The sequence below is a fragment of the Propithecus coquereli genome, unplaced genomic scaffold, assembly GCF_000956105.1.
Source record: "Propithecus coquereli isolate 6110/MARCELLA unplaced genomic scaffold, Pcoq_1.0 Scaffold280, whole genome shotgun sequence".
In the NCBI taxonomy this organism is placed as follows: domain Eukaryota; kingdom Metazoa; phylum Chordata; class Mammalia; order Primates; family Indriidae; genus Propithecus; species Propithecus coquereli.
Window position 1 is genome coordinate 2,198,421 of NW_012148397.1, and position 14,072 is coordinate 2,212,492.

Consider the following 14,072-nt stretch of genomic DNA (forward strand, 5'->3'; position numbering starts at 1 on the left):
CTGTCACAACTGCTCTGTCACCCCGATCACAATAGCACGGTATGGTTCATAACTATGGTTCCCACCCTCTCTCCCTTGGGTCTTGAGATAGCCCTGAGCCCAGGTGGGCTCTGCCTCACCTTTTATAGCTGAGCTGGCCAAGGGCAGTGACTCACCACGGCCCATCAGAGGTCAGAAGCCGGCCTCCCTGACGCCCTCTCTGAAGCTCTATCCACCTCCTTCCATGATGTGCCGCAGGGCGCTTTCCTCCCCAAGCCCTGCCTCCCTTGGGCCATCCATAACACGCGTCCTCGCCCCTCCTCCTGCCCCTCAGCCACCTTCAGCACATGTTTTGAGACAAGTCTATATTCCGTTGCTCTTTATTCTTCTCCTGTTTAAGAGACACGAATTGTCAGCATTTATGAAGCTCTTTCTAGAGTTCCAGGCGGGATGTGTGTTATTATTTTACAGACAAAGAGGCAAAGGTCTGGGGAGGTGAAGGTACTCACCTAGGACTACCTAGATAGTACGTGGTAGAGTTAAGATTGGATTTGAATTCAGGAAATCCAAAGTCAAAGTGAGAACATTTATCACCTCTCCAACTCTGCCACCATCCAGTCTCTCTAAGAATTCCGCATCCCTCCTGGCCGGGCACCTGGTCTGCACAGGGTGCCCTGGGAGCCCAGGTGCTGTGGCTCCCTCTCGGGGTTCAGCAGGGTGGCTGGAGGCCCATGTGGCATCGCCACTGCGGAGTGCGTGCTTTTGAGCCGGTTAGTCAAGGCTATGGGGCTGAATCCACCACCAGAGAGACTTATTCTCTCCCAGCCTCATTTTCCCCTCTGTAAACTGAGCATAATAATATCCACCTCGAAAGGGTTGATAAGGTTGGAATGAGGTGAAAGTAGAAAAGGACCAGCACCTAATGTACTGATTGTTTTTTATTGTTTGCCTAAAGCAGGAAGTAGAATAGAGTGCTCTGAGATAAGGCTGCTTGACTCCACTGCTGTGTGATCCTGGGCAAATTTCTTAACCTCTCTGTGCCCTAGTTGTCTCACCTGTAAAATTACTATACTAATAGAACCGACTTCACAAGGATATTGTACTCAAAGAGAAAGAGCATGTTGATGGCTGAGTCTCAGTGAACAGAGGCCGGCATAGAATAGACTCTCAATAAAGAGAATGAACAAATAAGTAGCTAAACATAGCCTCTGCCACAAAGAAGCACCAATAGATACTGGCCATTATTAGCCATAGTGTCATTGTTGTTATCTCTCCCTGGTGTATTTCCCCTCTGGCAAGACCCAAACGCTTTCCATCTGCCAAGGAACACCTTCGTCTAGTTCCGTATTCTCTCTCCATCCCACCCTTCAGCCTGCCTCCGTTGGGACTGCTAGGAACCTGGGCACACGGACTGGATCGGGGATGCCTTTCCCTTCCAGAATCTATCTTCCGGACCTCGCTGATTGCCTGGATTTACACACACACACACACACACACACACACACACACACACACTCCCCAGTCACCAAAAGAGCTGACAGACACTGCAGACTTCGGAAGAAAACAGTTTTTTTCCTGTGAGCTAGAGATTTTGTTATTCTCTGTTCCGTTTGAATCCTGTCAATTATTATCCAATTACTCATCTCTCCAGAGGTGGATTGCATTGAAAAAAAAAGGTGTGTGTTTGTGGGTATGTGTACGTGTTCTGTATGCAGGGGGTGGAAGGGGAGTGATCAAATAGGAAGGGCCCTGGTATTTACGTTGACGTGCACACGGGTTTAAACTGCCCCACTGGGAATATGAGCCTGTATGATTTTCCTTAATCCATGCTCGGCCAGAGGGTGCTGGGGCTGCTTTCTCCCCTCCCTTCTTGCCTCTCCGTTCTTATAACTCAGACTGCCTCCAGCCAGGCTTTGCCCACTGGACTCGCTGGCCCTGAGCACTTGAAGGTGCAGTGAGTTGCCGAGAATGGGTGATCTGTCCTCTGAGATGGCATGGTTCTTCCTGGCTGTCCTCGCAGTGCTAGGGGGGACAGTTCTCTGCAAATACAACAGAAGCCCTGGACTGGTGCAGGGAGCGGTCTGCCTCGCGGGCCTCTGGGGAGGGGTTTACCTGCTCAATCTGTCCCTCTTCTGCGGCTTGATCCTTTCCTCCTTGACATGCTTCCTCGTGTATACCTACTTATCTGGCCAAGAATTCTTACCTGCGGATCAAAAGGCAGTCCTGGTGACAGGTAAGCAGACGGCGCTGCAGCCCTCATGGAGGGCAGGATCTGAAACTTGCTTTGCTTTAGCAGGACTTTGCCAAATTTGGCTTAAACAGAAAATACTTGGCATGGGGTAAATGAAAGCACGTACCCAAGTGTGGGTTTTTCACAACATTCTTCTGGCTCGTTTTCTTTAGGAGGTGTGCTTGACGCGGCTGGTGGTGAGAGGCAAGGGGAGGATGACATACACCTAAGCAATGATTTTGTTAATTTCCCAGGAATAAATATTAATAAGTGAAACTGCAGTATTTCATCTGTTTTGTTGTGCCCAGGGATGTCCCATAGATTTCTTTAGGCTTAAATAGAATTTTGTTCTGAGATGAGCATTTAGCCAGTTTCTGGACCTGGGTTCCGCTTCCCTAGGTATGCAAGAAAGCTTACGAACTTGGTTCTCCTCGTCCCTTGCTGGTTTTGAAATTTTGAAGGGACTCACTCACCTGGGCTGGAGACGTTGCAGTTTGCCTGGCTGCAGTCAAGAACCCGGTGTCCTGTCTGAACCTTTCCTCCTAAAGTCTGTCATTAGACCTCTAGGGTTTCTTAATTGGGTCAAGTTGGCAGTGTGTCCAAATCCACTTACTTGTTAGCTGAGCTGCCAGGGTTTCCCCTTCTTTTGTGTGTGTGTGTGTGTGTGTGTGTGTGTGTGTGTGTTTTCTCCCCTGCAAGTGTGAGATCAAATTAAATTTCTTTGAGCTGTAAAACTGGTTTGTTTGGTTATAAAGTTTGAGCTTGGGCAGGGCTCTAATTAGGATTACCCAGAGTTATCCTACAAAGCCTTGCCAAGATAAGGACATCAGATGCAGATCCTTCGCTGAGAGATAGTTACCCGCCCTCCCCGGCCAACTACGACCCACCGGGGTGAAGGCAAGCATGGGTTGTGGTTGGAAGAAAATCAGGACTTTTGACAATTTAGAGAAATGGACCCTAACGTGATCTTTTCTATTTTGCCTTTTGCTTTACCCCAATAACAAAACTCTTTCTTGTAATGAAATGCAAGTTGGTGCTCCTTTTAAAGTGCCTTGGAAAACAAGCTTCTTTAAATTAATTTTTAAAAAGTTTAAAGGTAGAAAATGTAAGCAATCAAGGGGATGTTTATCTGTATGAATGTTTGATATCAGCTGGAATCATGCGCCTGGGGAGACTGGCTGGGTGTTTCCACCTTTTCAGAATTCTCAGAAGGCTCATCGCCCTAGTGACAGTTGTAATACAGTCTCAATTGTTCTGTTCTGTGCACAATAGCAAGCACCCATGAACTTCAGAACAATTCCATGTAAAATTTATATTTTGTACTTTTCCATTTGTGTGAAGGAAGACAGAACAACTAAGCACATTAAAACAAAAAGCAATGCCATAGTTGACAGCAATAGGCTCTCCTGGAAGTTCACATATTCCTGGGAAATCAAAAAGAGGAGACTTCTAAGGCTAAAAAATGGGAATACTAAATCTTAGGATAAACTTAGGCAAACCTCAGCATAGGTGAGAAAATGGGAATTCACTCTTGCTTGTTTATTTTGTCAACAGTGTTTACACTCTGTTTTTCAAGATGCAGGCGTGCATTTATACTCGCAAAAATACACACCCAACCCAGTGATCCCACATTAACCATTGAAATGTGTTTAGCACCAAGTGAGATGAGGGAATCAATTAGGCAACTCAAGCTTGATGACTAATCCCTAAATGAAATGCTTAGCAATTAGCAAGCCTAGAATTAAGACCATTACATATATTTAAAGATGACTGAAATGTCCCTTTCAGAGTGTTTGCCATTTTTATGAGGAATACCATAGCCTCCGTATCATTCTAGGGAAGGTTTCAAGACTTTTGTACTAAATGGGGAAATTTAAAATGATTTCATTTAGTTAGACCAGCACTCATTAAAAAATGAGAACCCACCTTGAGTTTGGAATAACCTCTGTTTCCCGTTGGCTCGTGTTATAAATTGGCGTGCATTTGGACGGGGATGGAACAGGGGAAATTTGTGGCAGTATACATTGAAAGCCATAAATATTATTACCTTATCTGATCATTCAAGGTTTGGAAATTTCTCTTAAAGATATAATGTGAAATATGGAAAAGGAGTAGAAGCAAAACAAAACAGTGAAATATCAAAAGCAACGAAAATGGCGATAATTTAAAGTATATCCTCTCCGTGTGACAATGTGCAACCATTAAAAATGACAACCACGAGGACTGTGTTGTTGCAACATGGAAAACTGTTTGAATAAAAGGAAAACAGACAGGATATCCTAATGTTTGAACAAGTCTGCACTCATGTCAAACAGGCTGGGCGAGAAGCTGTGATAACAGCTGGAAGAAAATAGTTTGCAAATGGTTGGATTAGAGTAATTGGATGTCCCCCCCCCGTTTTAAATTTCTCTAATTATTCATGTAATAAAAACACTTAAAAGAGAGATAACATTAAATAGCTAAAGTTCATTTTACTTTCTATTTAATTATGGGCCACGGTGAAGGACAACTACAAAGATGAGTTCAAAAAATAATCGTTTGTTCCCTTTGAGTCCTTTTTTCCATTTTTCTAATGTTCGAATGTCTTTTGCCTCAGAGACAATATAATTACAGTAAGATGGAGAAGTAAGAAAGCATAGAGTGTGTGAACACGTGTTTGTCTTTAAGGTGCCTGAAATGTATTTGTCTTCAAGGTGCTGAGGCCATTTTATTTTCTATTTTTTATTTTCTTTGAGGAGGAATCAAAACATTTTATCTATGTATTCAGAATCACACACAAGTTACCTTTACAATTCAATTTACTATATAGAAATCACTTGGGTTTTATATTTTCAGTTAAATTTTTTTTTTTTTCTTTGAGACAGAGTCTCACGCTTTTGTCCAGGCTAGAGTGCCGTGGCGTCAGCCTAGCTCACAGCAACCTCAAACTCCTGGGCTCAAGCAATCCTCCTACGTCAGCCTCCCAAGTAGCTGGGACTACAGGCATGCGCCACCATGCCCGGCTAATTTTTTCTATATATTTTTAGTTGTCCATCTAATTTCTTTCTATTTTTAGTAGAGACCGGGTCTCGCTCTTGCTCAGGCTGATCTCGAACTCCTGAGCTCAAACAATCCGCCCGCCTCAGCCTCCCAGAGTGCTAGGATTACAGGTGTGAGCCACTGCGCCCGGCCTTCAGTTAAATTTTGAACTGAGATTATAATATTGCAACAAAAAAATTTCACATTAATTCAGTACTTTTTTAGCATACCAAATTGAAATACATAGGTTCAAACTCCAGATTTACGGCAAACTGTCTTCAAATACAAAATAGACATTTCTTAAAGTTACCGTATTATTGACATGTGATGTTTGCAACTCTGAGCTGTTTCACCTAGAACAGCTCTCCCGTGGATATTGCGAAACTGATAGGCCATGAAGTTCAAGGCTGTATCATTAAGCCAAGGACTCAAAGTTGCACCATCTTTAAAAGGGTTTGGCATTTCTGGACCACAACAATGCACAACAAGTGATTAAGGTAGGAAATGTTTTCTCCTTGCTATGAATTAAAAAAAGACTTGCATAGTAGCTTGGAAATTTTGCACAAAAACCCACATTATACCTTGGAAAAGTCCAAGGGCAATTAGATGACAATGATCGGGCCCTAAATTTTTTAAATTAATAGGACCCATGAAATTCGAATGGGTATTAATCAAATCAAAAAAATATTAAGCACCGACTGGTTTAAGAGATTGGAATTTATTAGAGATTCATGATCAATTTCTTTCCACCTTGGAATCAAGGTGTAAAAACCTTATTAAGTGCATTCCAAACTTCTGTGTAGCACAGGTAGAATTTTCTATCCATTGGCACCAAAACGATGTCACATTTCTTCTTGGGAGATAGAAATTCCGCATCTGAACATAGAGTAAGTTAGGAAAAAATGACCCCGTTGCTTACTTTATTACTATCGTGATTCTGAGGATTACTAATATAGGATTACAAACCTACTAGCAGTGAACAAAGCAAATTCCTGGCCATGATTGTCAGGTTAGTGACGGCTAACTGCCTTCCCCAACCACCATAAAATTTTAGTATGAAAAGAATTAAAATTACTAAGCTGAACAAATGGGAAAAAGAAATTAAGGGAATTGTTCAGACCAACGACAAAGTCCTAAATTTGAAATCATTGCAATTGAGAAATTGAAGAAAATAAATGTGCTTCACCCCAACCCCCCAACTCTGAATTTAAATATTCCGTGCAAAAGAGCATCAGGTTTCTGAATAAACACGTAGCGCTTCTTTAAGTTTCAGTGCTCTGCATTTCCTGCAGTTTTATTTCCCTCCCCCCAAGTTTGTTCAAAGTATTTAATAGAATCTTCCATTTCAGCCAGAAGATTTGTGCTTCAAACATTTACTAAGGAACCCTCTGCATCTATCTATACAGAAACACCTATTAACTTTTTAAATGACGGTAAAATGAATGAGGAGCAGACCAGCATGATTGCATAACATCTCAAGCACAATAGAATGGGAAAAAGTTGGCAGTCAGACAGGCTTGGGTTTGCATCCTGCATCTACCTTGCCCCAGGCTGGGCTCCCCAGAGGCAGTGCTTGCTATGAGGATTTGTGTGAAAGATTTATTAGGAAGGTTTCCGAAGAAGATAGACATGGAAGAGAAGGCCAAGCAAGGGTGTGGCCTCAAGGTAAGTCCTCTGAGAGTCACTGTTGCATATTCACCCTGGGCAGGTGTGGGTCACACATCAGAGCTGCCCCAATCCATCGGGGCCAGAGAGCTGCAGTTTTTATGCCTTCACGCCTGTCAATCGTTAGTAAGCGCAGCCACCCCGTGCCCTTGGTGGTGGGGAGGAGGTGGGCTCCCTTACACTCCAGGCACTTCTGGCTCCCCGTGTACACTGGCGAAGTGAGCCCTAGCACTCTGGGGCAGCCCTAGGGCAAACAGTGGCAGGTGCTGGCGGTGAACGTGCAACAAGGATTGATGCACGCAGAAATGGCCAGGGCATCAGCGGATACATCATTTGCTACACACCTATTAATAGCTGTGCGAATTTTGGTGCTCAGTTTGGAGCTTTTGGACTTCTTTTTTCTCTTCTGTAAATTGGAAATGCTGATATGCACACACACACATGCACACACACCATACTCTTATAGATGGAGTTAGCGTATGGACGATGGGGAGAGAGAGAGAGAGGTGACTGTGTATTAGGGTGAAGGGGAAGGTTGAGGAGTGGTTAGGAAGAACAAAAAGAGAACAGGAAAAAAAAAAGCAGAGGTTGACAAACAAGTGGAGAGAAAAACCATTCATTTATTCATTCAATAAATATTTATTGAGGGCCCGGTAGGTGACATACATTTTCCAGAAATAATGGAGGAAGAAAATTTAAAAGACCACGCAGTTATTGTCAAGTGATGGGATGAAAACTCCCACTTTTTCTTAATCTTGGACCCACATTCACTGAGGTTCCTTCCCCTCCTCTGAGGCTGCGCACCGTCCTTCTCAGCCTCTCCGCTGAGCTTGGGAGGAGAAGCGCAGGTAACTTTAATTTTCTACCCTGAGGCCCTTCATCCTGGCTCCTCCAGTCTTTTTCAACCACCTCTGGGTGTTAATTACTGATTTGGCATCTGCCGTGTGCAGGGCACACACATGGCGGCTTCATGGTCCAATGAGGGAGACACGGCCCCTTCTCACTGTGGCTGTGTGATGGGTACAGGAGGCATCTCCAAGAGGATTCCCAGAGTGCTGCGGAGCCCCAGTGGGCGCAGGTCCTGTGTGAGAGGCTGGGGAAGGCTGGACGAAGGAGGGACCTTGTTAAGGATCAAAAAGTAGCCTTCTCGAGAGAAAATGAGAAGAGATGCCAGGATAATTGGTTAAGTAGCTACCACGCATACGGCTAGCACTCAATAAAGCGTGTTGCATTAGATAATTTTTAATTGAAATTTTCAAAACTGGATACAACAGAGGATGGATCCAGGAGAGGATGTGAAATCTGCTTTAAGTGAAGATCTTTATCTTGTGCTTGAAATAAAGGACCCAAGGTGGGTGATGGCTCCTCCTGGGAGTTACTAAATAGTCCAATTAAGGTTCTAAAGTTGAATGCTGTTGTTATCATCTTGGGATTTGGGCTGCTTTGGATTTTTTAAACTAAAAGTTTTAAAAAACAATATACCATGAGTAAGAATCCTTTGGATTTAACATCGGATTAAGTGGATAAACATTGACAGTGGACTAAAAGACTAAGAGAAATACCATCTCTGTGCTCTGGGCTTTATATGTATTTCACATTGATTCTCGCAGCCCTAACAACTTACATTGTGCAAACAAGGAAACTATGTGTCCAAAGTCACTGAGCAACTAAGTAGCAGAGATTGGACTAAACCCAAGTGAGATCCATCTGCCACCAAAATCCTCTTAACCACTGTCATTAGTAGTTTATAGCCATTAGTATTAGTCTACAGATGTTACCAGGATATAAAATGTGTCCACGTGGTCAGAAAGTAATATTGAACATCTATGATGTGCATATGACTCTGCTTAATACAGAACTTGGTAATTGATTGGATGCAGAAGATGCTTATGAGGCCAAGATGAAAGGAGGGTACCATGGACAGGGATAAAGATGTTTGCAGAGGGAGATGATGTGAGAGATGGCATATGGACTGAGTTTGAGAGCCAGGATGGGGGGTTCAAGCGGAATGCCATTGGCAGTTGGAAATACTGAACTAGACCTTGGTTAGGTTTGGAACTAGAGGAACAGAGTGATGGTTGATGTTGCAAGGGAAGAGCTAACTGAGGCATATATTAAGGAGTCAGTACAGTCCTCAGTGAGCCTGTAATCCAATCTATCAGATGCTTTATATATATGCACGTATGCTCTTTTATCATGAATTTAAGCCTCATCTTAACTCTCTAGGGGGAAGCATGAAACGGTATGGTTAACTCAAACAATTTCGTAAAAGTTTGAATGGTGATTTTATTAGGCATTGTAGATGGTGTGTTTTGACTGGGGACTATTCTCATGAAATGAAAATCCCCCCAACTGTATTGTAAGCTGCTTGAAGGCAGGGAGGGACCATGCCCCGCTCCTCAGTCTCTGAACACATAAGACCCCATGCGGTGTTAATAAGGAGTGAGTCGCGAGTCGTGAGTGAACAAACCATGCTGCTGAAATGTCTTCAACTTTTTGTGGTCGTTGGTTGGACACAATAGGATTGTCCCAATCTACCCACTTATTTGTTAGGTAGTTATCTCTGCTGTTCTTTCTGCTGGGGTCATCTGTATGTTAAGGGCAGAGTGACATGGCCGAGCTGCGGGGAGCTCCATTGTTCTGCAGCAGCTTAATTGTTGGTTTGCTCTGGACGGGGCTTTGTGTTGACTCAGTTCTCAGCGTACTTCTGCTTATCCAGGATGTGGCAAAAACTGAACATCCTCTGGCCCCCACTAGGCTGCCAAAAATGCTTTCCAAGGGTCATTGGTGTCCTCCTAATCACTAGCGTGTGACTTCTACTCTAGCACTGCCAACCTTAATTTCTTTCTTTACATAGCCTCCTTTGCCTTCCAAGATACTACATTTCCGTGCGTCTCCTTAGTTCTCTGTCCCTGGACTCTTCCAGGTTCTTCTTCCTACCATTCCCCAAAGGTAATCTCTATGGCTCTGTCCTTAGCCCTCTTATTTTGCTACATTCTCCACCATGTAGCAAAGTCTCACCTGCTTCTGTGATGTCAACTGTCTCTCTGTGCGAAGACCAGCAAATCTGTAAATCTGTGTTTTTGTGTACCTGACACTCTTATGGTCTGCTGACTTATATTTCCAGGATTTTAACCTGAAACTTTTGTTTTTAATTTAAGAATATTATGGGGGTACAAATATTTTGGTTACATATAATGCATTTGTCTCACCTAAGCCAGGGCTACAAGCTTGACCTTCTCCCATATAGTATGTTCTGCATTCATCAGTTGTGAGTTTACCCACCCCCTCTCCCCCTCCCACCTGACCGGCACCCAATGAATATTACTGCCATGTAAACACCTTAGTGTTGATCAGTTAGTACCAATTTGATGGTGAGTACGTATGGTGCTTGTTTTTCCATTCTTGTGATACTTCACTTTGAAGGATGGGCTCAAGCTCTATCCAGGATAATAATGGTGCTAGTTCACCATTGTTTTTTGCAGTTGAGTAGTAGTCCATGGTATACATATACTACATTTTATTAATCCACTCATATATTTATGGGCACTTGGGTTGTTTCCACATCTTTGCAATTGTGAATTGTGCTGCCATAAACATTTGAGTGTAGATGTCTTTATTATAGAATGTCTTTTTTTCCTTTGGGTAGATGTCTACTAGTGGGATTGCTGGATCAAATGGTATTTCTATTTTTAGCTCTTTGAGGTACCTCCAAATTATTTTCCACAGGGGTTGTACTAATTTGCAGTCCCACCAGCAGTGTAAGAGTGATCCTATCTCTCCACATCCATGCCAGCATTTGCTGTTTTAGGACTTTTTGATAGAGGCCATTCTCACTGGAGTTAGGCGATATATCATTGTGGTTTTGATTTGCATTTCCTTAATGATTAGAGATGTTGAGCACTTTTTTATTTATATGTTTGCTGGCCATTAGTCTGTCTTCTTTTGAAAAGTTTCTGTTCATGTCCTTTGCCCATTTATTGATGGAATTGTTTGATTTTTTCTTATTGGTTTTCTTAAGTTCTATACAGATTCTTGTTATCAGCCCTTTATCGGATGTGTAGAAAGCAAATATTTTCTTCCATTCTGTAAGTTGTCCGTTGCAGTTGCTTTTCGTTCCTGAGCTCAGTAGCAAAGGAATGAATAATTACTCAAAACACATAGTGTTTTGAGAGAAGGGGAGAGGCCAAAGTCTAAAGGAGAAAATGGCCTCCTCAGCTAAGTTCCTCCCCGTATTTATTTCCAAGAACATGTGCAAAGAGTCAGGGTGTTTGCTAATTTCTTTAACGAGTTTCATACAGGTCAGCTGTTTTCAGGGGACCTTTGCATTCAGCAAACAGCTTCAGGCAGGTGTTTTCGCCTGTCCCTTCATTCACCTTGCTCATGTTCTTTCCATCCATCCATGCTTTCTTCTAGGTCCAGTCCCCACAGTTGTCTATTCACTCTAATGATATTTCCTTGGCTGTGTAGAAGCTTTTTAATTTGATAAGGTCCCATTTATTTATTTTTGTTGCTGCTGTGATTGCTTTGGGGATCTTCTTCATAAATTCTTTGCCTAGGCCAATATTTATAAGAGTTCTCCCAATATTTTCTTCTAGAATTCTTAAGGTTTCATGCCTTAGGTTTAAGTCTGTTATCCATCGTGAGTTGATTTTTGTGAAAGATGAGAGGTGGGGATCCAGTTTCAATCTTCTGCATGTGGTTATCCAGTTTTCGTAGCACCATTTATTGAATAGAGATTCTTTTCCCCAATGTATATTTTTGTCTGCTTTGTGGAAGATTAGATGACAATATGAAGATGGATTTATATGTGGGTTCTCAGTCCTGTTCCAAAGGTCTATATCTCTGTTCTTGTGCCAGTACCATGCTGTTTTGGTTACTATAGCCTTGTAGTAAAGCTTGAAGTTTGGTAAACTGATGCGTCCCAATTTGTTCTTTTGCTTAAGATTGCTTTGGCTATACGAGGTCTTCTCTGGTTCCATACGAATCATAGAATTATATTTTCTAGATCTGTAAAGAATGATGATGGTATTTTGATAGGGATTGCATTAATTCTGTAGATCACTTTAGGTAGTATGGACATTTTTAACAGTATTGATCCTGCCAATCCACGAGCATAGCAGGGTTTTCCATGTTTACATCTTCTACGATTTCTTTTCTCAGTGTTTTGTAGTTCTCCCTATATATATCTCTCACCTCCTTCGTTAAATATATTCCTAAATGTTTAATTTTCTTCGATGCTATTGTGAAAGGTGTTGCGTCTTTGGTTTCTTTATAGCACTTACCACAATACATGATGTTCTAGATACCACACACGTAGCATCTATATCCTACACTGGACTATAAACTTTGTGAGCATAGCACGTGCTAGGAACTGAATTGTATCCCGCCAAATTCATATGTTGAAGCCCTAATCACCAATGTGATGTTATTAGGAGGTGGGGCCTTTGGGAGGTGATTAGGTTTAGATGAGATAATGAGGGTGGGGCTTCATGGTAGAATTAGTGCCCTTATAAGAAGAGACACCAGAAAGCAGACCCTCTTCTTCTCCCTGTCCCTGGATTTGCAAACCAAGAAAAGAGCCCTCACCAGAACCCAGCCATGCTGGCACTTTGGTCTCAGATTTCTGGCCTCTAGAATCATAGAATGGATTTCTGTTGTGTAAGCCACCCCGTCTGTGACATTTTGTTATGGGAGCCTTACCTGACCAACACAGAGGAGGATCACATCTTCTCCCTCGCTAGTCTGTCCTCACTGCCTGGTACATATGAGGAGCTCAGTGGACATTTGGCAAATGAATAAATAATAGAAATGGAGGTCAGAGATTAGCAAGGTATAGCAATAATGACTTAGACAACTCACCTAGAGTATGATCCACTGGAAACTTTCCCTTCTGGGGATTGTCATCAGACTTGGAGACTGTTCTCTGGGGAGTGACCATGAAACACAGATTCGCTCATAGCTGTGATTCAGGCAACAGACACCGAGGTCAGTTCTCTGATCTGAAACAGAGATAAACAGATGGACCTAGGAGCCATTCATTCATTCAACACATACAGGGTGCCCAGCGTCTACCAGGCACTGCCCGAGGTGCTGGAGATTCAACAGGTAACAAAGCAAACTTTTGCCCTCATTGAGCTTTCATTCTACTGGGGGCGGCAAACATTTTAAAATGGTAGAAGCAATGAAGAAAATTATTGAGATATCTTAGATAACATGGTCAGCACAGTGTCTCCAATATAATAAGTGCTCAGTAAGTGGTAGCCTTTGATATCACTCTTATCATTCAAATTATGATTTCCTACAAAGTTAACTGATTTTTTAGAACCTAAGTCAAGTTGGGTTACTTTTTTTTTCCAAAACTTTCTGACAGGCTGGGCATGGTGGCTCACATCTGTAATCTAGCACTTTGGGAGGCCGAGGTGGGAGGATCACTCAAGGTCAGGAGTTCAAGACCAGCTTGAGCAAGAGTGAGACCCCGTCTCTACTAAAAATAGAAAGAAATTAGCTGGACAACTAAAAATGTATAGAAAAAATTAGCCGAGCATGGTGGTGCGTGCCTGTAGACCCAGCTACTTGGGGGGCTGAGGCAGGAGGATCGCTTAAGGCCAGGAGTTTGACGTTACTGTGAGCTAGGCTGATGCCATGGCACTCTACCTGAGCAACAGAGCAAGACTGTGTCTTAAAAAAAAAACAAACAAAACTTTCTGATAACATCTCATTACACTTTAGAATAAAACTCACAGTCTTCTCCATGGCTTACAGCAGAGCTTCTCAACCTTGGAACTGTTAAAATTTGGGGCCAGATAGTTTTTTGTGGTGGGGTCTGGCCTGTGCATTGCAGGATGTTTAGCAGCTTCCTTGGTCACTACTCACTAGATGCCAGTAACATACCCCAGTTGTGACAACCAAAGATGTCTCTGGACATTGTCAGGTGTCCCCTGGAGTGCAAAATTGTCCCAGTTGAGAACCATTGACTTAAAGGCCCCACATGAACTGGCCTTGAACTACTGCTCTGATTTGCCTATTATTCTCTTGCTCATTTATTCTGTTCCTGCTAAAATGGCCTCCTTGCTTTTCCTCTGAGAATTATGTTCCTAACTGAGAGCCTTTGCACCAGCTCTGCCCTGAGCCTAGTACACCCTTCCCTGGGATAGCTGTTCAGCTGCTACCCCCTCAG

At 42.8% G+C, this 14,072-nt stretch overlaps 1 protein-coding gene across 1 annotated transcript in view; it reads left to right on the plus strand.

Moving 5' to 3' along the window:
• The first annotated feature begins 1,740 nt into the window (after positions 1 to 1,740).
• HSD17B2 (hydroxysteroid (17-beta) dehydrogenase 2) overlaps positions 1,741 to 14,072 on the plus strand; it is a 49,174-nt gene continuing 36,842 nt past the window's right edge. Inside the window, exon 1 of the mRNA XM_012648207.1 lies at positions 1,741 to 2,212. Within this exon, the coding sequence (XP_012503661.1) occupies positions 1,948 to 2,212 (265 nt within the window). The 5' untranslated portion in view covers positions 1,741 to 1,947. The remainder of the gene's footprint in view (positions 2,213 to 14,072) is intronic.